The 26493-nt window shown below is 34.9% G+C and overlaps 1 protein-coding gene across 1 annotated transcript in view; it reads left to right on the top strand.

Annotated features, from left to right (window-relative positions):
• Positions 1 to 26493, top strand: part of LOC148943695 (voltage-dependent calcium channel subunit alpha-2/delta-1-like) — a 193288-nt gene that overhangs the window by 128786 nt on the left and 38009 nt on the right. Inside the window, exons 14-15 of the mRNA XM_089101204.1 lie at positions 6328 to 6492; positions 12593 to 12777. Of these exons, the coding sequence (XP_088957330.1) occupies positions 6328 to 6492; positions 12593 to 12777 (350 nt within the window). The remainder of the gene's footprint in view (positions 1 to 6327; positions 6493 to 12592; positions 12778 to 26493) is intronic.

Below are 26493 nucleotides of genomic sequence, written 5' to 3'. Positions count from 1 at the left end.
GCCTAGTTGCCCTCCATTTTTTGTCACTTGAAAAGGGCACTAGAACTTTTAATTTCCGTTCCAATGAGCCCTCCAAGTATATTCTAGGACCACTGGGTCGATACGATCGCCCCTGGGAAAAAAAATCGAATAAACACGCATCCTTGATCTTTCTTCTGGCAAAAAATGCAAAATTCCACATTTTTGTAGATAGGTGCTTGAAAACTCTACAGTTGGGTTCTCTGATACGCTGAATATGATGGTGTGATTTTCATTGAGGTTCTATAACTTTTAGGGGGTCTTTTTCCCTTTCTTCTAAAATCAGTCAAATATTCTCAGGCGTAACTTTTGACTTGTATAAAAAATTGATGAAACTTATATATTTGAAATCAGCATTAAAATCTGATTCTTTTGATGTATCTATTGGTATCAAAATTCCGTTTTTTAGAGTTTCGGTTACCATTGAGCCGGGTCGTTCCTTACTTACAGTTCGTTACCACAAACTGTTCGTTACCACGAAATTTCACATTTTTGCAGTTAGGGTCTTGAAGCTTCTGCAACAGGGTTCTGGGATGCGTTGAAGCTGATGGTGTAATTTTCATTAAGATTCCTTGACTTCTAGGGAATGTATCCCTCTTTTTTTCGAAAACCAGGTAATTTTCTCAGACTCGTAGCTTTTGATAGGTAACACTAAGCTTAATGAATCTTATATATATTTGGAATCAGCCTAATCAATCAAATCTTTTGATTTGTCTATTGAAATGAAAATTTCGTTTTTAGCGTGTTGGTTACTACTGAGCCGTATCGCTCCATACTTACAGTTCCTTTCTACAAACTGTTTTAAACTGGAATGATAATAAGGATTAACTGCCATGATTTCACTTTAAAGTTCCTTTCCTATATAATTTGTGAATATAATTTATTCAACAATAATTGGTTTTGTTAAATGAATTAAAATGATTTGAGCTACATGAAAACGCTCAATTGTATGAATCAGAGGCAACGCTATAGCGTTGCCTATAGTAGAGGCCATACGGCTCCAATGTTTTACCATTATTTTTTTTTCCCCAGAGGCACTTCATATGGAAGAAGTCGTCACATTAACTTCCGAGGGGGCTCATTCAATTGGAAATTGAAAGTTCTATTGCATTTTTAGGAGTCAAAAGTGATTGGAGGGCAACTAGCCCGCCCCCCTCCCGCACACTCTTTTTCCCAAATGCATCCGATAAGAATTTTTAGATGGCTATTTTATTCAAAATAATTTAAAGATCATATAACAAAAACTCCGGTGTCGACACAACCCCCCAGAGGCCGGGGGCGGGCGTTTTAAGTTATAATCTGGGGGCATATATGGTTCTTATGGAAGGGATGCTCTTATGAACTTCAGAGAGGGCTCATTTGATTCGAAATTGAAAGTTAGAGTTCACTTTTTAAGAGTCGAAAGAGATCTGAGGGCGACTACCCCCATCCACGCCCTTTTTTCCTCAAACCCATCAGATAAGAACTTCGAGATAGCCATTTTTAAAAAATAGTTCAAAGATTATATAACGGAAACTCTGGGGTCGACACAGCCCACCAGGGCCTGGGGACAGGCGTTGTAAGTTATGCCCTGGGGGTATATATGGGTCTTATGGTAGGGATGCTTGTATAAACTTCAGATAGGGTTCATTTGATTGGAAATAGAAAGTTCTAATTCACTTTTTAAGAGTCAAAAGAGATCGCTGGGCAAATACCCCCCCCCCTCCACGCACTTTTTCCCCCAAACCAATTCGACATAAATTTTGAGATAACCATTTTTTTTAAATAGTTCAAAAATTATATAACGGAAACTCTGGGGTCGAAACAACCCCCCAGGGCTCTGGGGGCAGGAGTTGTAAGTTATTTCTGGGGGCGTATATGGTTCTAAAGAAAGGGATGCTCGTATAAGCTTCAGAGAGGGCTCATTTGATTGGGTATTAAAAGTTCTAGTTCACTTTTTAAGAGTCAAAAGAGATCAGAGGGTATCTAGCCCCCCCTCCTCCACGCTCTTTTTTCCTCAAACCCAGACGATAAGAACTTTGAGATAGCCATTTTTTTTTAATAGTTCAAAGATCATATAATGAAAACTCCGGGGTTGACACAATCCCTCAGGGCCCTGGGACAGGCGTTGTCAGTTATGCCCTGGGTGCATATATGGTTTTTATGGAAGGAATGCTCGTAAAAACTTCATTGAGGGCTCATTTGAATGGAAATTAATATTTCTATTTTAGTTTTTTAGATTCAAAATCGATAGGAGGGCAACTAGCACCCCCACGCCCCTTTTCCCAAATGTATCCGATAAATATTATGAGATAACCATTTTGTTAAACATTGTTCAAAGGTCAGATAACAAAAGCTCCGGTGTTGACACAACCCCTCAGGGCCCGGGGACAGGCGTAGTAAGTTATAACCTGTGGGCATATATGGTTCTTGTGGAATGGATGTTCGTATAGACTTCAGAGAGGGCTGATTTGATTGGAAATTGAAAGTTCTTGATCGCTTTTCAAGAGTCAAAAGAGATCTGATGGCAACTAGCTCCCCCACGGCCTTTTTTCCCCAAACCATCCGATAGAAATTTTTAAGATAGCTATTTTTTATAAATAGCTCAAAGATCATATAACAAAACTCCGGGGTTAAAACAATCCCCCAGGCCCTGGGGCGTTGTAAATTACGCCTGGGGGCATATATGGTTCTTATAGAAGGGATGCTTGTATAAAATTTAGAGAGGGATTATTTGAATAGAAAATGAAAGTTCTAGTTCACTTTTTAAGAGTCAAAAGAGATCGGAGGGCAACTAGTCCCCGCACGACCTTTTTTCTCCAAACCCATCCGATTCAAATTTTGAGATAGCTATTTTTCTTAAATAGTTCAAAGGTCAGATAACAAAAACTTCTATGTCGACACAACCCGGCAGGACCCGGGGCAGGCAGTGTAAGTTATGTCCATGGGGCATATATGCTTCTTATGAAAGGGATGCTCGTATAAATCTCAGAGAGGGCTTGTTTGATTGGAAACCAAAAGTTCTAGTTCACTTTTTAAGAGTCAAAAGAGATCCGAGAACAACTAGCCCCTCCACGCCCTTTTTCCGAAAACCCATCCGATAAAAATTTTGAGATAGCCATATTTGGAATCAGCCCAATCAGTCAAATCTTTTGATTTTGATTGACTGAATTAAAATGATTTGAACTACATGAACACGCTCAATTGTATGAATCAGAGGCAACGCTATAGCGTTGCCTATAGTAAAGGCCATACGGTTCCAATGTTTTATTATTATATTTTTTCCCCGGAGGCACTTCATATGGAATAAGTAATCACATAAACTTCGGAGGGGGCTTATTCAATTGTAAATCGAAAATTCTAGTGCCTTTTTAGGAGTCAAAAGTGATCGGAGGGTAACTAGCCCCCCCAAATGCCCTTTTTCCAAATGCATCCGATAAAAATTTTGAGATTGTCATTTTGTTAAAAATAGTTTAAAGATCATATCACCAAAACTTCGGTGTCGACACAACCCCCAGGGGCCGGGAGCAGGCGTTGTAAGTTATATTCTGGGGGCATATATGGTTCTCATGGAATGGATGCTCCTATAACTTCAGAGGGGCTTCATTTGATTGGAAATAGAAAGTTATAGTTCACTTTTTAAGAGTCAAAAGACATCAGAGGGCAACTAGATCCCCCCATCCACGCCATTTTTTCCTCAAACCCATCCGATAAGAACTTTGAGATAGCCATTTTATTTATACTTTGATTATAGCCATTTTATGGATTTACAAATAGGCCCACTAGGCCCTGCGGCTTTCATTTTTCCTGAAGTTTTGGAGATTTCCCCAAAAATCTTGCAAAAACGGAGCGGCAAAAACGCTTGAGCCTCGAGGCGTCAAAGCTTTAAATCCGGCCAGGGTGAAACAATTCTTGAGCTGGTGAGCTTTCAGCAATTAATACATTTATATGTCAAAAATTAAGTCTAATTTATTAGTTCTTACTGAAACTGTAATTTATTTTGGAATAGAAAAAATATTTTGAAACAGGGAATTTCGAAAAAACTTGAAACTTTGGCGATAAAAACGAACAGAAATTAATTTAAAAAAAAACTTTCCGAAAAAGAAGTTTTCTAAAGAAAAGTATTCATATTAAACAAGATCAGAAGAAATAGAAACCTACGATAACTCAAAGGCAAAACAACCAGAAATTATTATTAAAGAATAATTCAAACCCAAAACGAATAGAAATTAAATAAACAATCATAGCAAAAAAGCATACAACAGGTGCTAATATAAATGATTAAAAAAAATCTCAAAATAAGTAAAGCTTAAGTTGAATATGAGAATCAAGCTTAAAACGAACAAAAATATTTTGTTATTGAGGCAAAAATGAAACCCAAAACGAACAGAAATAAACACTCATAGCAAACAAACAAACAATAGTTACTAATATAAATGAGTACATAAATCTTAAAACAATTGAAACTTAAACTGAATATGCAAATCCAGCTTGAAACGAAAAAAAATCTCTACAAACCTTGTAGAGTTTTGCTGTAAAATTCTAAAACCTACTGCGTCATTGGCGCTTTACTGAAAACGAATTATATTACAAATATTTTCTTTCCTACTTGTAACAGCATAGAAAATAGACAAAAAATTTACAGTAAAATTAAATTTGAAACTGATGAGCCTTCAGCAATTAATATCATTATATATCCAATATTCAGTTTAATTTAATTAGTTCTTTCCAAGGCTGTTCAAGACAAATATAGTTTTACTACAAACAAGAGTTTGGATACTGTCCCCTTCCCTAACTGTAAAAGTCTAAAGCCTACTACGTCAGTGATGCTTCGCTGAAAACGAATTATATCAGAAATATTTTTTTTATTCCAGTTATTCCAGCATAGAAAATGAAAGTAAAACTACAAGGAAATAAAATCTTCAACTGATGATCTTTCAACAATTAATAGCATTATATAGCAAACATTCTGTTTGATTTTATTTGTACTTTTCAAGAATGTTCAAGAAACACATAGTTTTCAGTAAAGCGCTGATGACGCAGTAGATTTTAGATTTTAACAGTGAGAGAAGGAGGCAAAACCTAAATTCTTGTTTTTAGAGATTTTTGTTCGTTTCAAGCTGGATTTGCATATTCAATTTATTTTTCACTCGTTTTAAGATTTATTTACTCATTTATATTAGTAGTTATTGTTCGTTTGTTTGCTATGATTGCTTATTAATTTCTGCTCATTTTGGGTATCATTTATGCTTCAACAGCAAAAAATGTTTTTTTTTTTTGAACTTAATTCGCATATTTAATTTAAGCTCTGCTCCTTTTGATATTTATTTATACATTTATTTTAGTACCTGTTGCACGTTTTTTTGCCAAGATTATTAAATAAAACGCTTGTTTTGGGTCTCGTTTATTCTTTAACTCTAATGTGTCAACGTTTTGAGTTTTAATTATCGTATCTTTCAATTTCTTATGACCTTAAATTTAGTACTGTCGTTGCTTCTTTTTGAAAAACTGTATTTACAGAAAGTTTTTTTTTATTTAATTCAAATAAACGATGCTTCTACTGTAAGAAGATGTCGTATCTTTACAGTACCAAGAACATTGCAAGTGAAATCCTGAGTAGGCAAAGCTCTTTACTAACTTTTTATGTGACTGAAATTTTCATGTTAGCTTTTACGTTAAACTTCAATAATTTCTTTTTCCTCATTTGTTGTCACTTTGTGTTTTATTTTTTGTTTACAATATAAAACACAGTAAACTACAGCAAAAATAATAATAATAATAATAATAATAATAATAATAATAATAATAATAATAATAATAAACAGTAATGAGCAATATTCATGAAATGCATCACCGAGCCATTTTAGTTGTCGTTATTTTTACACAAGGTTGTCTTTTCCACGGCTGTTGGTCTGGTTTAAATGAAAATAGCCGTAAATTTTCTTGAAACCAGGTGTTAGGTACAGAAAATTGCGCAGCAGATAAAGATAGATTTTGTTTTAAACTGAATAAGCTGCTTGACAAAGTAACTAATATTACATGTTTTTCCGTTTAAATTACAATTACGCAATTTAGCGACATACATTATTGCCAAGTCAAGCGAATATTATTTCCGTGTGAACCTAAAATTGTGTAAAAACATTATGTGAGCCTAAAATTAATCTTTAAAAGCTTCTGTTACTTTTCAAAAATTGCAGACTAGAAAAAATAGCTAAAAACCTTTATTCCGCAACTCCATCATTATAATAAAGTGCTGAAATGACTAATGCCATAAGCTACAATAACTAATACCTCTTAAGTGAAATAAGCTATTTATGTGTCTATTTTCAGGAGCAGCAACTGTTAGGGATTGCTGGAACAGACATACCCATTTCAGAAATAGAAAGTATAATATTAAAAAAGAAAATGGGCAAAAACGTATACACCTTTGCATTATCGCCAAATGGTATGGTTCTTAATCATCCTAGCTTAGCAGATTACACCAACGTTCTTGAGGTTAGTAGGTTGTTTTTCAGATCAGTTCTCGTTTTTACCACGTTTCATTTAACTCGCTGACTGTCACCATTTATTTTAAATTTGAGACGCTTATTTCAACCCCTTCCTCTCATCAAATTTGGCACAAAATTTGTATACAGGTTTGCTTTACCTAATATTTTAAAATTCTGACATATTTAAATCTCAAAAATACTTTTAAATTTGCAAAAGATACTTTGTATATTTTTTAAATTGTGAAAATTGTAACCAAACACTTGTAAGCATTCCCTGGACAAGCTTTCTTGCCTCTAATCTATCTTGACGTAGTGTGTCCGGAAATTTTATGCATACCTAATATAGTATGTACTGAAGAACTAAGTAGGCACAGTTTACACAATTTAAGACCAAAAAGAGTTAAATAAAAACTTTGTAATTTTTTTAAAACCACGTTTTACAAATGGACTAGAAAGGGGAAAATAAATTTGTTGGTTCTAAAGAATACTTATGATATACATACAATAAACATGATTTAAAGGTGGTGCGTGTTTTCCTTAAATAAAGAACTCTGGAGAGTTAGATATCAATAGGTAGTTGACTGAAAATGCGCACCACGTTTAACTTATGTTTAATGACGTTTAATACTTGTTATTTTACTATTCTTTTTATAAAATTTTATTTCCATAATTTACTATCTTTTGTGATAACATGAAACTTAGAATCACTATTTAAAAATGAGCAACTCACAGGAAATTGTAACTTCATCTCATGGAAACAAGATACATGTTTTTTTTGTCAAGGTGATTCAAAGTTTTCCAGGTAAATTCTATTTTTCAGATACATGAATTAACAGCTTCTGTTTAATATCCTAGCCCAGCAGAATAATCTAAAATTCTTGGGGTTTTTAGCTTTGATTTTTTAAGAATGCTTCTCATTTATTATATTATATTATTTTCCTTTTATCTTATTTTATTATTATTTTTTTTGCTAATATAAAACTTAAAATAAGTAACTAAAATGAATAGGTTACATAACAAGTATAATTTCATTTCGTGGAAGTATGACATCATTTTTTTTTCGATGTTTCAAAATATTTCACTGAAAATTTATTTTTCAGCCAAATTAATTCCAGACTTACCACTAACATCCTAGCTTAATATATTTAAAAGACATTCTTAAGGCTCATAGCTTTCGGTTTTCAAGATTGCTTCTCTTACATTTTACTATTCGTTTTTATTTTTATTTCATTTTCGCAATTTATTAAGTCATAACATAAAACTCAAATGATTAATTAAAAATGAATGAGCTGCAGAACGATTGTAACTTCATTTTGCAGAACATTGAACGCCATTTTTTTTAGGCTGATGCTTCAAAATTTTTTCAGCTAAATGCTATATTTCAGCTAAATTAACTCAAAATTTCACCTTAATATTTTATTTGATGAAACTAAATTTTAACAGTCTTTTGAACCTCAGTCCACTTAGTGATTTAGTTATATTTTAGATGCTTTATTCATAATCGCAAAGCAAAAACTAGTTTTTAGTGCATTGGCAGATAAAAGAATAACTCTTTCTCTAAGCTAAGGAAGTTTATCGGAGTGCCTGTCTTCCCCAGTTCAGTAGAAATCAACTGAAAAGTACTTCTTACTACCATCATGTTCACTTTCAAGCAGTTCGTGGTAACGAACTGTAAGTAAGGAGCGACCCGGCTCAATGGTTATCCGAAACTCTAAAAAACAGACGTTTGATACCAATAAATATATCAAAAGAATCAGATTGTAATGCTGATTTTAAATATATAAGTTTCATCATGTTCTACCCATTAAAAGTCTCGCGCCTGAGAAAATTTGGCTGACTTTAGAAAAAGGGGGAGAGACCCCCTAAAAGTTATAGAACCTTAATCAAAATCGAACCATCATATTCAGCGTGTAAGAGAACCCTACTGTAGAGGTTTCAGGCACTTATCTACAGAAATGTGGAATTTTGCATTTTTTTTGCCAGAAGAAAGATCACAGATGCGTGTTTATTTGTTGTTTTTTTTCCCCAGGGGTGATCGTATCGACCCAGTGGTCCTAGAATGTCATGGAAGGGTTCATTGGAATGGAAATTAAAAGTTATAGAGCCCTTTTTAAGTGACCAAAAAAATGGAGGGCAACTAGGCCCCTTCCCACGCTCATTTTTTCCCAAAGTCATTCGATCAAAATTTTGAGATAGCCATTTTGTTCAGCATGGTCTAAAATATGATAACTATGTCTTTCAGGCTGACTTAATCCCACGAAGTCCCCGGGGGGAGGGCTGAAAGTTATAAACTTTACCCGATGTTAACACATAGTATTGGTTATTGGGAAGTATACAGACGATTTCAGGGGGATTTTTTCTGGTGGGTGGGGGGTGGGGTGGGTTGGGGGTTATATGGGAGGATCTTTCTATGAAGCAAGTTTTCATGGTGGAAGGGACATTGCTATGAAGGGGGCGCCGGATTTCCCAGCATTATTAAAGAAAAAGATCAGAAGTTAAACAAAAAAAAAACAAGTTTTATAACTGAAAGTAAGGAGCAACATTAAAACTTAAAATGAACAGAAAATATTACATATATGATTGGGTTCACCCCCTAGTCAATGCCTCGCTCTTTAAGCCAAAGATTTTTTAGTACTTTCATAAGAGCTATTTATTCTAATTAAAGGCCCTTGTGATTAAGCGGTCATTTCTAAAGAATTGGAACAAAATTCGAACTTTAGCTTAAAGAGCAAGGTATTGACTAGGGGGTGAACCCCATAATATACGTCTTAAAAATCTATGAATATAGAATTTCGTTACGTTAGTTAATTCGTAAGTTACGTATATTTATGGCTAATAAAAACGTTCGTAAATAAAATTAAACAAGTTTCGAGAAAGCCATTTAACCAAATAAAAGTAAAATTAATATGCAAATTTTGTTTTAATTATTCATGTAGGGTGAGCCAAAATCGAAACCTGCATTAATTCAAAAACGTTCAAAAATTAAATAAAAAACAGGCTTTTTTAACTGAAAGTAAGGAACGACTTTAAAACTTAAAACAAACAGAAATTATTCCGTATATGAAAGGGGCTGTCCCCTCCTTAACGCCTCACTCTTTACGCTAAAGTTTGACTTTCTCACAACTCTATTTTTTTCAAACAATAAAAAACTTTAGCGTAAAGAGGAGGGGACAGCCCCTTTTATATACGGAATAATTTCTGTTCGTTTTAAGTTTTAACGTCGTTCCTTACTTTCAGTTAAAAAAAACCTGTTTTTTTAATTTAATTTCGAATACAGCGCCGCAGGTCTAACCAGAAAAATAATTAATGCTTCATTTCCTTCTCCTACTGCACAACAGTCTTTCCTCGTCCTTTGGTGGCGCACAAAAGGTAAGAACAAAATTTGCACTTTACTGAAAAAATACAAATGAATGTAAATTGTCAGCTTAATATACATATACCGATATTTAGTAATCAATATGTTAATATTATTTGATTTATTAAAGTTATAAAAGTAAAAATATTTATATTGTTTCAGTAAAGTGCAAATTTTGTTCTGACCTTGGGAAGGCATAGGGGTTTTGCGCACAACTTGTGTTAATTTTTGCTCGTATTGAGATTGACTCGGTTAACTATTGTAATTTCTGTTCGTTTTGGGTTTCATTTATTTATGGATGCTGATTTGTGGTAGTTTCACGCTTGTTAGATTATTTGATTTTTTTTTGGCTCATTTTTTGTTTAATGGAGTTCTTTACTTTTCTTTGAAAAACTTATTTTGTGTAAAAAGTTTTTTTTTAATTAATCACTGAAAACAGCAACAACAAACTCAACAATAAAAGAAGCAACAAAGGTAATAACCAGCATTGACAGCAGAAACGGATAGTAATAAAAGTACTAACAATAAATCTTAACAATAATAAGACTAGATATTAGATGATATTGAACAAAAACCGACATTAAACTCAAAATGAACAGAAATTATTCCGTATATGAAAGGGGCTGTCTTCTCCTCAACACCTTCCTCTTTGCGCTAAAGTTTTTATTATTTTAAAAAGTAGAGTTGTGACAAAGAGTCAACTTTAGCGTAAAGAGTGATGCCTTGAGGAGGGGACAGCCACTTTCACATACGGAATAATTTCTGTTTGTTTTAATTTTTAATGTCGCTCCTTCCTTTCAGTTAAAAAAAACTCAAGTTTTAATCTAATTTCTGAACGTTTTCAATTAATGCGGGTTCAAATTTGGCTCACCGTACATGAAAAAATCAAAACGAAATTTGCATATTAATTTTGGCAGCTTTATTCCATATATGAAGGGTTTGCCCCTCCTCAATACCTTGCTCTTTATGCTAAAGCTGTTATCACTTTTAAAAAAGATTTCTATTCTAATTAAATAGCCCCTGTGTTTCAATAGTCGCTCTTAAAAAATTGGGATAAACACTCAAACTTTAGCGTAAAGAGTAAGGTATTGAGGAAGAGACAACTCTTCATATATGGAAAAATTTTCTGTTCGTTTTTGAAATAATACCGGTAAATCTGGCTCCCTCTCTACGAAATATAGCCCTACCCCTCACGGAAAACTCCTCCATGAAAATTTCGTCCAACGTAAAGTGCACCCCTTCCTCGTCAAATTCCCTTCATACAGTTCCAACCTCACTGAGGATCCCCTGTCCCTGTAAAATTACTCGCGGAAGATTCAGTCTGAAAAATTCTCCTTAGTATTCTTTCATTTGAATAAGACTTTAATATCTAATTGGTTTCTCAATCACTCCAGACATGCCACCTTCCGCGGAAATTATTACCCAGAAAACAAAACACGCGGAAAAAATCCCACGGATAGTTCCCCCAGAACATCTCCACATGCAAAATATGGCAAAGAGAATGTAAAACAATTAAAAATAATTTCGCAAAGTAATCCTGTCAAATCCCCCCATGCGAAATTTTCCCTAGAAAATTTACCTCCCAAAAATTTCCATCCCAAAGGAAGATTCTCCTTATAGAAATTCGTCCTAAGCAAAACCCCTCCCCCCTCCAAAAATGTATGTATACTTCCAATAACAAATACTATTCGGAAACAATGGGCAAATTTTATAACTTACGGGCCTCTGCCCACGGACTGTGGGGGGTCATTTTAAACCTAAAGACATAGTTATTTGATCTTTTAACTATACTGAACAACATGGCTATCTCAAAATTTGATAACATAACTTTGGGCGGAAAGTGGGCGTTGGAGGGAATCAGTTACCCTCCATTCTTTTTCGTCACTTAAAAATGCACTACAGCTTTTAATTTCCGTTCGAATTCATCCTCTCCCGATCTTTTGGGATCCTTATTTCAATACGATGATCCCCGGAAAAAAAATGAATAAACACGCATCCGTGATTTGTCTTCTGACAAAAATAGCAAAATTCCACATTTTTGCAGATAAGATCTTGAAACTTCTACAGTACGGTTTTTTAGTAAGCGGAATATTATTGCGAGATTTTCATTCAGATTCCTTGAATTTTAGGGGGTGTTTCCCCCTTATATTAAAAATCAGGCAAATTTTCTCAGGCTTGTAACTTTTGATGGGCAACACTAAACTTTGTGAATCTTATATATTTGGAATCAGCTTAATAAGTTTATTCTTTTGATCTATCTATTGATATTAAAATTTTGATTTTAGAGTTTCGGTTACTATTGAGCCGATTCGTTGCTTACTTACAGTTCGTTACCACGAACTATTTAATGAATGCGAATAAATGGGATCTACATTTAGGGACAAAGGGACTTTTTCGGATAAACTTTATTTTGCAGCTATATCTGCAGTTGAGAAAAGAAACAAGAAATATAGGGAGAAAACAATCCAAGCATTTTGAAAACAAAATAATTTAAAGGCACCAGTCACATCCTTTGGAATATATTTCATTTGGGGGGGGGGATATAAAACCACAAAGTGAATTAAAAAAAAGTATAAGAGATTACAGGGGAAGTCGTAATAGTACTTCAAAGCTCAGCGGGTTTAGCCTTATTGGGATGCAACTTGGAATAATCAATCCAGTAAGCCAAGTTAAGGGTAAGGGCTTTTAATATGAAGTTTGTTTAAAAATTTTACTTGAAGGCTTTAGAATTACCGCTATAAGTTTCTCTTAGGATCCCTTGTTGTTCGACATTTTGGATTTGGAGCCTGACAACCCTGAAATTGAGTCTATAAGGAAAGCAATGATTGACAGACAATCTGGATTCAAGGTCGTCGAGGTTCCTTTTTTTTCAGGGGACTTTGCGTACAGAGAAAGACGAACATACCATTACCGTCCTATCGGAAATTCTACGTACAGGTAAAATCCAATAGCAGTAAAATTGTTCTGGTTTATAATGCTTTGATCATCACAATTCAGTTTCTTGGTGTGCTGGGATGGCAATTTATAAAAATTTAGAGGATTTTTCTTCAATTTTATTTTAACGAAGATACAAAAGATGTATTTTTCAAAATCTAAAGTGGACAATTTTGGTTCTTTTAAATAAAAATACCCAAAAAATGTTTTTCAAAATCTTGGGGAGCAATTGCCCCTTACTCCAATTAGTGCCTCTGCCAGTTCGTACCTTCTTATTCTCTCTCTCACTAAACATTATTGTGCCCTAAATGAAGGCCAAATAATCGGTTAATATATTTAATTGGTTTTGAGCTAAATATAATCTCGTGGTGCACTAAAATTAACCTTATTAATTGGCCAAATTCGGTAAAAATGGCCAAGGTCAAGTAAGTTTCCGCAAAGGGGGTCAGACAACCATTGAATATGGTTTAGCTGGTTTTGGGTTAGATTTTTTTTTATTTCCGGATTAAAATAAGATCTTATTTCAGCCGCCGAGTCTCGCATAAAAATAGTTTCAAATGTTAATCACATTATGGATAATTTGGTTTCTTATTGATGTAAATTTAGTTTTTATTGACATTTTTTGTGTGTCTAAAAGGAATTTTAAGTTCATTTCAACTATTTAATTATTATTTTTGTGGAAAGAATATTTTTAACACGAATTTTCTTTATAAGTATGTGTTATTAACAGGATTTGTTTTTTATACATATAATTAATGTAGCTTTTGATTTTTGTAGTTTTGCTACCAAAGTTTATCTTGGATTTTGAAAAAAAAACCCACCTAAAGTTGGTTTGACCTAAATGAACAAATTCAATAAAACTGGCCAAGGTCAAGAAAGTTTTCACAAAGGCGGTTTGATAGCCCCTGAATAAGTTAGAAATGTTTTAAGCTAGAGTTTTCTTTTATTCTAGAATTAAAATAAGATCAAGTATTATTAAGAGATTTTGCCAGACGCGATGTAATTTTTATGTCAATTTGGGAAACAAAGAATCCTTATTTCTTTTCTTTTTAAAAGCATGCATTGCTAAAAATTCAGAATTTTAACCAAAATTTGGTAGGTTTTAGGCTAGATTTTTTACTCCGGGATCAGAATGAGATTTATTTTTCACTTAGAATCTCGCATAAAAACATTTCTAAAACCCTTTTTCATCAAATTTAACACAATATATTTTCTTAGAGATGGAAATATAGTTTTATTGACATAAAGTGTACTAATACTGCTAATACTCTAATACCACTTTTTACACTCAGCTCAACTATTTAATTTTATTTTTTGTAAGTAAAAATAGTTCTCAATAGGAATTTTCGGTACTGTTCTATTAGCGGGAAAACACACGAGACAGCCACTCGAGAAAAGCAAACATCAAACAGGCATTACCCGGGATTTAATAAACAAGACTTGTTTATACGCTGTATAAACAGGAAGTTTCTCACTCTGGGAGCTATATTTGAATTTAGTTTTTTGAGGTTTAGGACGAAAAAAGGTACCTAGGTTAGGTTACCTATTTATGTTATGCTTTACCCCCACACCCCTAATGTGCAAATATATAGCCGAAGTTTGTTTCTAAACTATTATATGTTTATCCTATTTTCTTTTATTTCATTAGCACATTAGCATTAACCAAACTTCACTTCTCGCGTGTTTTCTAGCTAATAGAATAGTACCGAATATTTTTCAAGTATGTTTTACTAATAGGTTTTTTGTGTTTTCATTTAATTAATGTGGCTTTTAATTGTAATTATCAAAATTTATCTTGTTTGTTTTTTTATTTAGCATATTTTGCCTCTAAAACTTTTCACTAGTTTCCTGGGTGTCAAACTTCACTTCTCGAGTGTGTTTTATATAATAGACGAGTACCAAATTTTTTATTTGAAATTAAAAGAATAATTTTGAACAAATGACAAGACACAGAACTTCAGCAAATCTTATTTAAAGCATTTCTACTTCCGTCAAACGTCTTATGTGAAATTAAATAAAAAAAACAAGTTTTTTAAACTGAAAGTAAGGAGCGACATTAAAACTTAAAACGAACAGAAATTATTCCGTATATGAAAGGGGCTGTCCCCTCCTCAACGCCTCGCTCTTTACGCTAAAGTTTTTTATTGTTTTAAAAAATAAAGTTGTGAGACAGAGTCAAACTTTAGCGTAAAGAGCGAGGCGTTGAGGAGGGGACAGCCCTTTCATATACGGAATAATTTCTGTTCGTTTTAAGTTTTAATGTCGCTCCTTACTTTCAGTTTAAAAAACTTGTTTTTTTTATTTAATTTCTGATCGTTTTTTAGTTAATGCAGCTTTTATTTGCATAAAAATTTTACTTTTCTTTTGCTAAATGGATGTCTTTACAAATTAACTTACGTAACTAACTTCTATATTCGTATATTTTTCTCCTGGCAAAAAATACGAAGTTGCAGATTTTTGCAGATATGAGCTTGAAACCTATGTAGTAGGGTTTTCTGATACGCTGAATCTGACGGTGTGATTTTCATTAAAATTCTTTCACTTGTAGAGGATGTTTCCCCCCTCTTTAAAAAATCGAGTAAATTTTCTCAGGCTCGTAGCCTTTGATGAGTAATACTAAACTTAATAAAATTTATATATTTAGAATCAGCATTATAAACACATTCTTTTGATACATTTATTGACATCAAAATTCCGTTTTTAAAAGTTTCGATTACTATTGAGCCGTATCGCTTGTTTTTTTATTGTTTTTTTTTATTACGTATATGTTATTACGTATATGAAGGGGTTCTCCCCTTAGTCAATACCACGCTCTTTACGTTAAAAGCAAAAAAATAATTTTATTCACAAACCCCTGAATCACAAAGGCCGGTTAATTAGAATAGATAGCTCTTTTGAAAGCACTAAAAAAAAACTGTAGCATAATGAGCGAGGTATTGACACGGGGGAGAACCCCCTCACATACGTTATAATTTCTGTTTTTTTTAAGTTCTAATATTCCTTCTTACATTTCAGTTGAAAAAACTTGTTTTTTTTTATTTAATTTCTGATCGTTTTTTAAATAATGCTTGGAAATCCGGCACCCCTTCATAGAAATGTCCCTTACCCCAAAGAAACATCCTCAACGGAAATATTCTCCAGAGTAACCCCCTCCTTTAGCCCCCCCCTCAAGAAAAAATCCTTCCTGAAAATGGTTGTATACTTCCCAATAACCAATAAATAATGCTGGCAAGTTTGGCGCCCCCTTCATGGAAATTTCCCTTCCCCCATTAAAACTTCCTTCATGAACAGATCCTTCAACATAACCCCCGACCCCCCCTTCCCTCCCACTACCAGAAAAAAAACCTCCAGAAAACTTCTGTATACTTCCCAATAACCACTACTAAATGTTAACATTGGGTAAATTTCATAACTTTTAGCCCTCCCTCTGGGAACTTCGGGGGATTAAGTCATCCTAAAAGACATAGTTAAAATATTTTCAACCATGCTGAACAAAATGGCTATCTCAAAATTTTGATCGGGTGACTTTGGGAAAAAATAAGCGTGGGAGGGGGCCTAGTTGCCCTCCATTTTTCTTGGTCACTTAAAAAGGGCACTAGAGCTTTTAATTTCCGTTCCAATGAGCCCTCCCACGATATTCTAGGACCACTGGGTCGATATGATCACCCCTGGGAAAAAAAAAAAAATAAACACGCATCCGTGATCTTTCTTCTGGCAAAAAATGCAAAATTCCATATTTTTGCAGATAGGGGCTTGAAACCTCTAAAGTAGGGTTCTCTGATACGCTGAATATGATGTTGTGATTTTCATTAAGTTTCTATAATTTTTAGGGGGTCTTTCCCCCTTTTTTAAAAATCAGCCAAATTTTCTCAGGCGCGTAACTTTTGACGGGTAGCACTAAACTTGATGAAAGTTATATATTTGAAATCAGCATTGAAATCTGATTCTTTTGATATATCTATTGGTATCAAAAACTCGTTTTCTAGAGTTTCGGTTACCATTGAGCGGGGTCGCTCCTTACTTACAGTTCGTTACCACGAACTGTTTGATATGTGGAAATATAGGCTGCAATATTTAATAAGATTTATCTTGAAAACCATCTAAACAAAAAAAAGGACAGAGCAACATGAAAAAAAGGAAAAAGAAACAGTACTGAGCTAAAATCCAGGACACATGCGAGAAGTGATAATGCTAAAATGAGACAAAAACCTGTTAGTCTGCGATGATAAGTGATTGAATGAACATGGATGGTAAAATTACTTCAGTTTTTTGGGGTTTAGGGGGAATAAAAGGTACCTAGGTTGGGTTAAGTTAGGTTCTGTATTTAATATATGCTATGCTTTACCCCCCCCCCCCCATAATGTCCAAATATATAGCCCAATTTTGTTCATAAATTATTATATTTACGTCCTATTTTGTTTTATTTCTTTAACATTAACCAAACTTCATTTGTCGCATGTGTCCCGGAATTTAGCACAGTACCAAAGAAACTAAACATTTATGCTAACAACAACGGCAATAGCATGTGAGTACAGCTGAAGATGAGACTGACAGAAAAATAAAATTGAGAACTCACATATAAACAAATGAAAACACTACACCCTGAGTATTCTGCTGTTCTCTTGCCGCTAAGTCTTGGAACTGCGATTTCTATGCCTATGTTGTAAAGTTATTAATGGTACTAAATTTGCGTGTGCATGGTGGTACATGGAGCAAATATTTGGCAAAATGAAAAAAATGTAGACTCACTTTTTCTTATTATTTTTCATGAATATCTTCCAGAAAGACATAAAATACAGGGTACGAGACACTACGAATGCGTTGTAAAGACTGACTTGATAAAAGCAGTAAAAAAAAAAACTATATTGGAAACAGCTGAAGCATAGGTGGAAAATATCTATAAGAAAATATATGTGAGCGATCCGAAAACTACGGATGTGGCGAGTGGAAGTGCTGATAGGAAGGTATGATATACGGTTGACTCTCTTAATAATGGAGGTACAAAGGGTAATTATTTAATGAGTAATTATTTGAAAAAAACTACGTTTTCTAAAGAGTTAAAGAGGCTGAATTACAAGGTCGAACCTTAAAACGTACAGGGATTAGGAGGCACAGTTGGGGGCTACCGCCCCCAAACCCCCCGCTTTCGCAGCCTTTAAATATAAAAAAAATTTCTTTAAACTGAAAGTAAGGAGCGACATTAAAACTTAAAACGAACAGAAATTATTCCGTATATGAAGGAGGCTGTGCCCTCCTCAACGCCTCGCTCTTTACGCTAAAGTTTGACTTTCTCACAACTCTTTTTTTAAACAATAAAAACTTTAGCGTAAAGAGCGAGGCGTTGAGGAGGGCACAGCCTCTTTCATATACGGAATAATTTCTGTTCGTTTTAAGTTTTAATGTCGCTCCTTACTTTCAGTTTAAAGAAATTTTGTTTATATTTAAAGGCTGTGAAAGCGGGGGGGTTTTGGTTTTGGACCCCCCCCAACTGTGCCTCCTAATCCCTGTACGTTTTAAGGTTCGAACTTTTAACTCAGCCCATTTAACTATTGCGAAAACTTAGTTTTTTTAAAATAATATCTGCACTTTTTTTTACAGTTTTTTACTTATTATTGATTGAATAACTGCTAGCTGATCGGGTCAGTATTTAATGTGGGGGGGCTGCCGCCCCCCAAACCCCCCGCTCTTGAACATTCTTGTTTTAAGGCTTTTAATTCCTGAATACTCAAATCACGTCGTACAGGGTGCCTCCTAATCCCTGCACGTTTTAAGGTTCGAACTTGTGACTCAGCCTCTTTAACAGCCCCCCAACTGTGCCTCCTAATCCCTGTACGTTTTAAGGGTCGACCTTGTAACTCAGCCTCTTTAACTCTTTAGAAAACTTAATTTTTTTTAAATAATTTAAAAAAAAACTGAGTTTCTTTTCAAAGTCTAAATTCAGTATAAAAAATTCGCTCTGATGGTGAATCGAACCCGAGTTTTCCGCCTGACAGTCTGAAGTATCAACCGCTGGACTATACAGATACAATGGTAATTGTTTTTTAGTATATGGAAGCTATTTTCGACGCAAGCAAATTCCCAAAAAACTTTATATTTGGTTTTTGGAAAACAGGGAAGGAGTGATCAGATTGAGCTGAAATTTCGAGGATAAGCTTCCAGGCCCCAGGAAAGCTTATCCTCTAAATTTCAGCCCGATCAGACAACGTTAAAGGGGGGTTGTGGTGGGAAAAATTAACATGGGCTAATATAGGAAAACGAGGTTTTTCGTAAATGTAAATTCGGGGGATAATTTTTTCGGTCTGAAAATATCAAAAGGCCCTAACAGGTCTATATATATATATATATATATATATATATATATATATATATATATATATATATATATATATATATATATATATATATATATATATATTTATGCTGTGCTATTCTAACTAAGGTTGGGAGTATTATCTGCAACTAAGACAAAAGATTTGTTTATGCTATGAAAAATACAAGATGTCGGACATTTTCCGGTACGTCCAGAATATAACTTTTGAATAAGGTTCGATAATTGACAGTCCCCTGAATGACTCCTGAGTGAGCTGTACGAACAGAAGTGTGTCTTTTACGGACAGCAGGAGGATTATTCTTTGTTTGAGGAGCCTTAATCCAGATATTAAGGTTCGAGTTTATATTTCTAGTGGTGCAATTGTAGGATTGACTCTCTTAATGCAGCTTGGAGGAAGATTGTGGTGCGGATAAGGGAATCCAAAGTGTGTTTTACGTCACGTCATCCTATGACCAATTAAGAACCAGAAGCTGTGGTAGCATATTAAGGTTTTATTCCAAGTTAACAGCATTAAGTTGGTATAGTATTTTTGGTGCATGAAACGCGTAATAATTTAATGTATTAAAACTTTGTACAAAAGCGTTGATATAAATAGTGTATATATAAATAGTGTAAAAGCGTTTTATTTTTAACTAAAAAGCCAAATTATTAACTTTAAACTAACTAACAACTCACCGCAGCACCAAGTCACCTGAGGCCAACACAACTACAGGTGCTCCTCCATCCCAATTCAAATTCAAAGCTTTCCTCTTTGCAACCTCCCAGGGAGCTCCCATTTCCCTTAAATCTTTCTTTGCAGCATCCTCCCATCCCAACAGCAGACCACCTGCTTTCCGTTTAGCCCTAGACGGTTGGCCAAAAAGGACAAGTTTTGGCAATCTGTCATCCTTCCTCCGCAGAATGTGTCCTAGCCATCTCTACCTTTCTCTCATTATAGTCCTAAAAAGTGGGATTGAACCCCACTTTTTGTAGAGCCTGCTGTTTGAAATACGGTTAGTCAGTCGGGTACCTAGAACAATCCGTAGGCAGTTTCTCTGGAAAACATCTAGAAAATCTTCGTCTGTTTTTTGGAGCGCCTATGCTTCAGAACCATATCTGACCAATGCTATCGCTGTAGCCTCTAATATTCTAATCTTGGTTGGCAGACTTATTTTCTTATTCTTCCAAACTTTTTCGCTTAACTTTTTCCCCTCCTCTTTACGCTTAAGTTTGACTTTCTCACAACTCTATATTTTTAAACAATAAAAAACTTTAGCGTAAAGAGCGAGGCGCTGAGGAGGGGACAGCCCCTTTCATATAAGGAATAATTTCTGTTCGTTTTAAGTTTTAACGTCTCCCTTACTTTTAGTTAAAAAACTTTTTTTTTATTTAATTTTTGAACGTTTTTGAATAAATGCAGGTTTTGATCTTGGCTCACCGTACATGAATAATTAAAACAAAATTTCCATATTAATTTACTTTTATTTGGTTAAATGGCTTTCTCTAAACTTGTTTAATTTATTTACGAACGTTTTTATTAGTAATAAATATACGTAACTTACGAATTAACTTACGTAACGAACTTCTATATTCATATATTTTTAATACGTATATTAGGGGGTTCGCCCCCTAGTCAATACCTTGCTCTTTAATCGAAAGTTCAAATTTTGTTACAATTCTTTAAAAATGACCTCTTAATCACAAAGTCCGTTAATTAGAATAAATAGCTCTTATGAAAGTACTAAAAAATATTTGGCTTAAAGAGCTAGGTATTGACTAGGGGGTGAGCCCAATCATATATGTAATATTTTCTGTTCGTTTAAAATTTTGATATTGCTGCTGTTGCAGTTGAAAAACTTGTTTTTTTATATTTAATTTCTGATCTTTTTTAAATAAGGCTGGGAAGTCTGGCGTCCCCTTCATAGCAATGTCCCTCCCCCATGAAAACTTCCTTCATGAAAAGATCCTCCCGCATAACCCCCGACCCACCCCCCACCCCCCACTACCAGGAAAAATCTCCCCTGAAAACGTCTGTATACTTCCCAACACAGTTTATGTAATTAGGCAGTAAGTTTACCGCAGATGATTTCTGGCTCTTCATTCTCGGTGCGAACAAAAAGCTCCTCCCACTTATTCATGCATTAGCGGAATCCACTTATTCATGTGGATGTATTCATGAATCCACTAATTCATGAACGCGAAGCCAAGTTTCGCGTTCAAGAGAGATCTGACTTGTCTACCCGTGAAAAGATCTAATGTCGCTTATGTTTATACGTTCTCTGGAGCACTCGAACCTCGGTCCGGGTTTTTATAATGGGTGAGATACGGAAAGATCATACTGCTAATAATATATACTGTGCTTCCCAATAACCAATACTATATGTTAACATTGGGTAAAGTTCATAACTATTCAGCCCTCCCTCCGGGAAGTTCGGGGGATTAGGTCATCCTAAAAGACATACTTATATTATTTTCGAACATGCTGAACAAAATGGCTATCTCAAAATTTTTATCGGGTGACTTTGGGATAAAAATGAGCGTGGGAGGGGGCCTAGTTGCCCTCCATTTTTTTGGTAAATTAAAAAGGGCACTAGAACTTTTAATTTCCATTCCAATGAGCCCTCCTACGATATTCTAGGACCACTGGGTCGATACGATCACCCCTGGGAAAAAGAAAGAAAAAAAAAAATAAACACGCATCCGTGATCTTTCTTATGGCAAAAAATGCAAAATTCCACATTTTTGTAGATAGGAGCTTGAAAACTCTACAGTATGGTTCTCTGATACTCTGAATATGATGGTGTGATTTTCATTAAGGTTCTGTGACTTTTAGGGGTCTTTCCCCCTTTTTTCAAAAATCAGGCAAATTTTCTCAGGCGCATAACTTTTGATGGGTAGGACTAAAACTTGATGAAACCTATATATTTGAAATCAGCATTAAAATCTGATTCTTTATATGTAGGCTATCTATTTGTATCAAAATTCAATTTTCTAGAGTTTCGGTTACCATTGAGTCGGGTCACTCCTCACTTACAGTTCGTTACCACGAACTGTTTGATATATCTTATCAAGGAGGCACACTTGTGCCTCTTTAAAGAGGCGACCCACCACAATGTTAAGCGATTTCCGGTCCTAGCGGTCGCAGAGAGACGGTGGTGATTGCAGTTTGTAGCCTTAGCTCAAACTAAGATACATGCAAAATTTCACCCCCCTCCGATTTTATCTTCATGGGGGAAAGTGGACCGGAAGTTTCGACCCTCCCACCACAGCCCCCCTTTAACGTTGTCCGATCGGGCTGAAAATAAGAGGATAAGTTTTCATAGGGCATGGGAGCTAATCCTCAAAATTTCAGCTCAATCTGATCACTCCTTCCCTGTTTTCAAAAAACCAAATATAGCCACTTAATGCTCATCAATTTTTTTTTATTAGCCACGCCTACAGGCCACAGTTGGCAACGGATCCGGGTGAATGAGGACTCATTCGAACTGAAATTCAACCTTTTAGGGCTTTTTCATATTTTCAGACCAAAAAAAATATCCCCCGAATTTACATTTACGAAAAACCTCGTTTTCCTATAAGAGTCTATGTTAATTTTTCCCACCACAGCCCCCATTTAACGTTGTCCGATTAGGCTGAAATTTAGAAGATAAGTTTTTCTAGGGCCTGGGAGCTTATCCTCAAAATTTCAGCTCAATCCGATCACTCCTTCCCTGTTTTCCAAAAAACCAAATTTAAAGTTTTTTTTATCAGCCACGCCTACAGGCCACAGTTGGCAACGGATCCGGGTGATTGAGGACTCATTCGAAGCGGAATTTGACCTGGGTTAGGGCCTTTTGATGTTTTCAGACAGAAAAAATTATCCCCCGAATTTGCATTTACGAAAAACCTCGTTTTCCTATAAGAGCCCATTTTAATTTTTGAAATTCCTAAAAGCATAGTATTTCATTATTAAATTAGATCAAAATAGTCCTCTTAACCTGACAAGACCGACTGCAAGCTTCCAAAAATTCCAGCTCTTTCCCAGAAGTTTTTTTTGTCGAAAAACGAAAATCTTACTATGTATTTGCTGGCGTCGAAAATAGATCGCACAGACTAAAAGTAATTTACGAATAGTATTCTGATGGTACAGTGGTCACTATTTCTGTCTGTCAAGCATAAGACCCGGGTTCGATTCCCCGTCAGAGTAAATTTTTTAAATATTGAAAAAGTAATATCTCTTAAATTTAAAGTTTAAAAAAGAAACTCAGTTTCTTTTTTAAATCCAATCTATTAAATCCTTCGGCTCAACAGGCGTCTCCAGAAGAATATCACAGTCGGCCTTCAGCTTACAGGTAAGTCTCCACTGCGTTGATAACATGCCGTATAACCGCATGCTCGAAGAAAAGTTGAAAAAAGAAAATCTTACTGTGCATTTGATTTGAGTATTCAGGAATTAAAAGCCTTGACAAAAGAATCTTCAAAAGCGGGGGGTTTGGGGGGGGGGGGCGGCAGCCCCCCAACTTTAACCCCTGACACGATCAGCTTACAGTTAGTCAAGCAATAATAAGTAACAAACTGTACAAAAACGTGCAGAAATTATTTGAAAAAAACTATTTTTTCTAAAGAGTTAAAGAGGCTGAGTCACAAGTTCGAACCTTAAGCCGTACCGGGATTAGGAGGTGCAGTTGGGGGGCTACCGACCCCCAAACCCCCTGCTTTTGCAGCTTCTTTTGTTAAGATTTTTTAAGTCCCGTAGCCTCCAATCAGTTGGTCGTACCAAGTTCATCACATAATAGTTTCTTATCGGTTAGAGAAAAATCTCCTGTAAAAAATCCAGCAAACAGGCTCGGTACTGTTTATAATCAAAGAGATGCAATAGGATGTTCTTACGGTACAAAATTCAAGCAGACTTCGTTCGTGTTGTAAAGCATTTCTTTGCAAGGGAAAAAGCAGGGGTTGAGGGGGTTGGTAGACCCCCAAAATAAAAATCTTAACAAAAGAGGCTGCAAAAGCGAGGGTTTGGGGGGCAATAGCCCTTCAACTGTACCTCCTAATCCCTGTACGTTTTAAGGTTCGAACTTGTGACTCAGCCTCTTTAACTCTTTAGAAAACGTAGTTTTTTCCAAATAATATTTATATACAGTGGGGCAAACCATTTAGCATATCGCCTAACTGTATGGCATCGCTTAATAATTATGATGGTAATGAAGAGTAGGAAATGAGGATTAAGATACAATCGTATATGCGTAGAAGATTAAGCTTTAAATTCTAATTCCTTTAGAGGTGTAAAAAACATAGAACAAAGATATAGAAATACATAGAAGGCATTTAAAACGAAGGTTTTAAGCATAGGCAATAAAAATACTAACTAATCACTGTTTCTTTTTAAAAAGAGTGTCCTAATAAACAATGTCAACTTTCACGAAATCTCAAAAATTTTCTAATCAAAATTTCGCTTTTCATAACAATGTAGCGTATCTTTCCACTTTTAAAATTTCGATATATTTTTCATAAATTCATATACAGCGTAAATTCTAATACATAATTCACAATTTTATAAGAAAAAGAATGTTTTTCTATTTCTTCTCTCGCTATGTCTATTTATTACACAGTCGATGTCTACCTCAATATTTCGATAAACATTTATAATGGCTTGTCCTGTCAGTTTAGAGTCCTATCAGTTTAGAGCTCTTCGTTAGTATTTCCTCTTCTATTCATCCTAAATTGTTCAAATAAAGACCAATACCGTCAGAAAAAAATCAACTCTAATAAAGGTGCATATATGTATTCGCTTCCAACTAAGTATATGAGTTTGATGATTTAATTCTCAGGGTTTCAAGCTGTGGTAGGTTTTTAATTATCTTATTTTTAAATCTAGAAATTTTCAGATATTGAATTTAAATGTTTAAATCTCGATATGTCTGTAAAGCACAAAAATAAAAATTTGATATTCAGCTCAGATTTAGCATTAAGAAAGAGAATTGTCTTGAAAAAAAAATTATTTATAAACAACTAATTGTGAAAATATGGTAGGATAGCATGTACCAAAATAAGTATAAAATCCTCAGCGGTATATATAGCAGTATATACAATTTTATGGACAAATATATGCAGCCTTTCTGTGCATAAACAAAAGAACCTAACTATATTTTGTGATTGGTTGTTATTGAGAAGGGGAGAAATTCTCAAGTAATATTGTAGCTGCATTCCGTTTCCGTGGTTAACTCAAATGGTGTTAATTTTTTCAACATTTTATTAGTAAATGTTTGAAAAAAAATCGAGGCCATTCCACTGATTTAAACTGAGAATTCAGAGACCCATCTATACCGGCTAGATAAAAAAAAGATAAGCATATACTATTTGCCTTCTTTTATAAACAATTTTTTTTAAATCTATTTTTCATAAATGATTACTCCGACCTTTGAAGGAGTAATTCGACGGTGTGCGTGTAACTGAACCCCCGGGTAACTGAACCCCAAGCAACTGAAACCCTGTAACTGAACCCCCGTGTAACTGAACCACCCTGTAACTTAACCACCGTGCAAATGAACCCCCCTGCAACTGAACCCCTGTGCAACTTAACCCTCGTGCAACTGAACCCCTGTGCAACTGAACCCTCGTGCTACTGAACCCTCATGCAACTGATCCCCCTTTAACTGAATCCTCGTGCAAATCAAACCCCATTTAACTAAACCCCCATGTAACTGAACCCCCATGCAACAGAACCCCCGTATAACCGAAGCCCCGTGCAACTGAAACCCCGTGCAACTGAACCCCCGTGCAACTGAAACCTCGTGCTACTGAACCCTCATGCAAGTCAACCACCGTACTTACATTGGGTAAAACACAATAGAGTTATGAACCATAGGTATTTAACTATGGTATAGTTATTTAACCTTTGAACTGTTTTCAATAAAATGGCCGTCTCAATATTCTGTCTGAAGTAATCGGGGAGAAAATTAGAGGAGAGGGACGCCTTTTTAACAATTTTAGCTATGAAAAAGTGCGATGGACCTTCTGAGTTCCCATCGAATTATCCCCCCCCCCCAAAGTTCATACAAAAATTTCTTCATAACCATCATATGTTAGCAATAAGCAATTAGATTAATTTAAAGCCCATGCCCCAGATGCTGCGGGTGGGGGTGTTTACCTCAAAGGTATGGTTATTTGATATTTAGACTATTTTGAACAAAATGTTTATTTTATTTTGATCGGATGTATTGGGGGGGGGGGGTGTCAGTTAATAGGGAAAGGCAGATTTTCCTGTGATTACCTTTGATTGTTCGAAATTGAACTCGAACTTTCAATTTACAAACGAAAGAGCCTCCTTCAAAGTTTTTACGATCATCCCTTTTATAAAAACCTTACATTTTAACAATTGGTAACTTGCAATAACATACATATTGCTGATTCAGGTGTATCAGCAATTT

The sequence above is a fragment of the Artemia sp. Qi Xiang Cuo genome, chromosome 15 (assembly GCF_049724085.1).
Source record: "Artemia sp. Qi Xiang Cuo chromosome 15, ASM4972408v1, whole genome shotgun sequence".
Lineage (NCBI taxonomy): Eukaryota > Metazoa > Arthropoda > Branchiopoda > Anostraca > Artemiidae > Artemia > Artemia sp. Qi Xiang Cuo.
The sequence above is the reverse complement of the archived record's forward strand: the minus strand, read 5'-3'. Positions and strand labels throughout refer to the sequence as shown.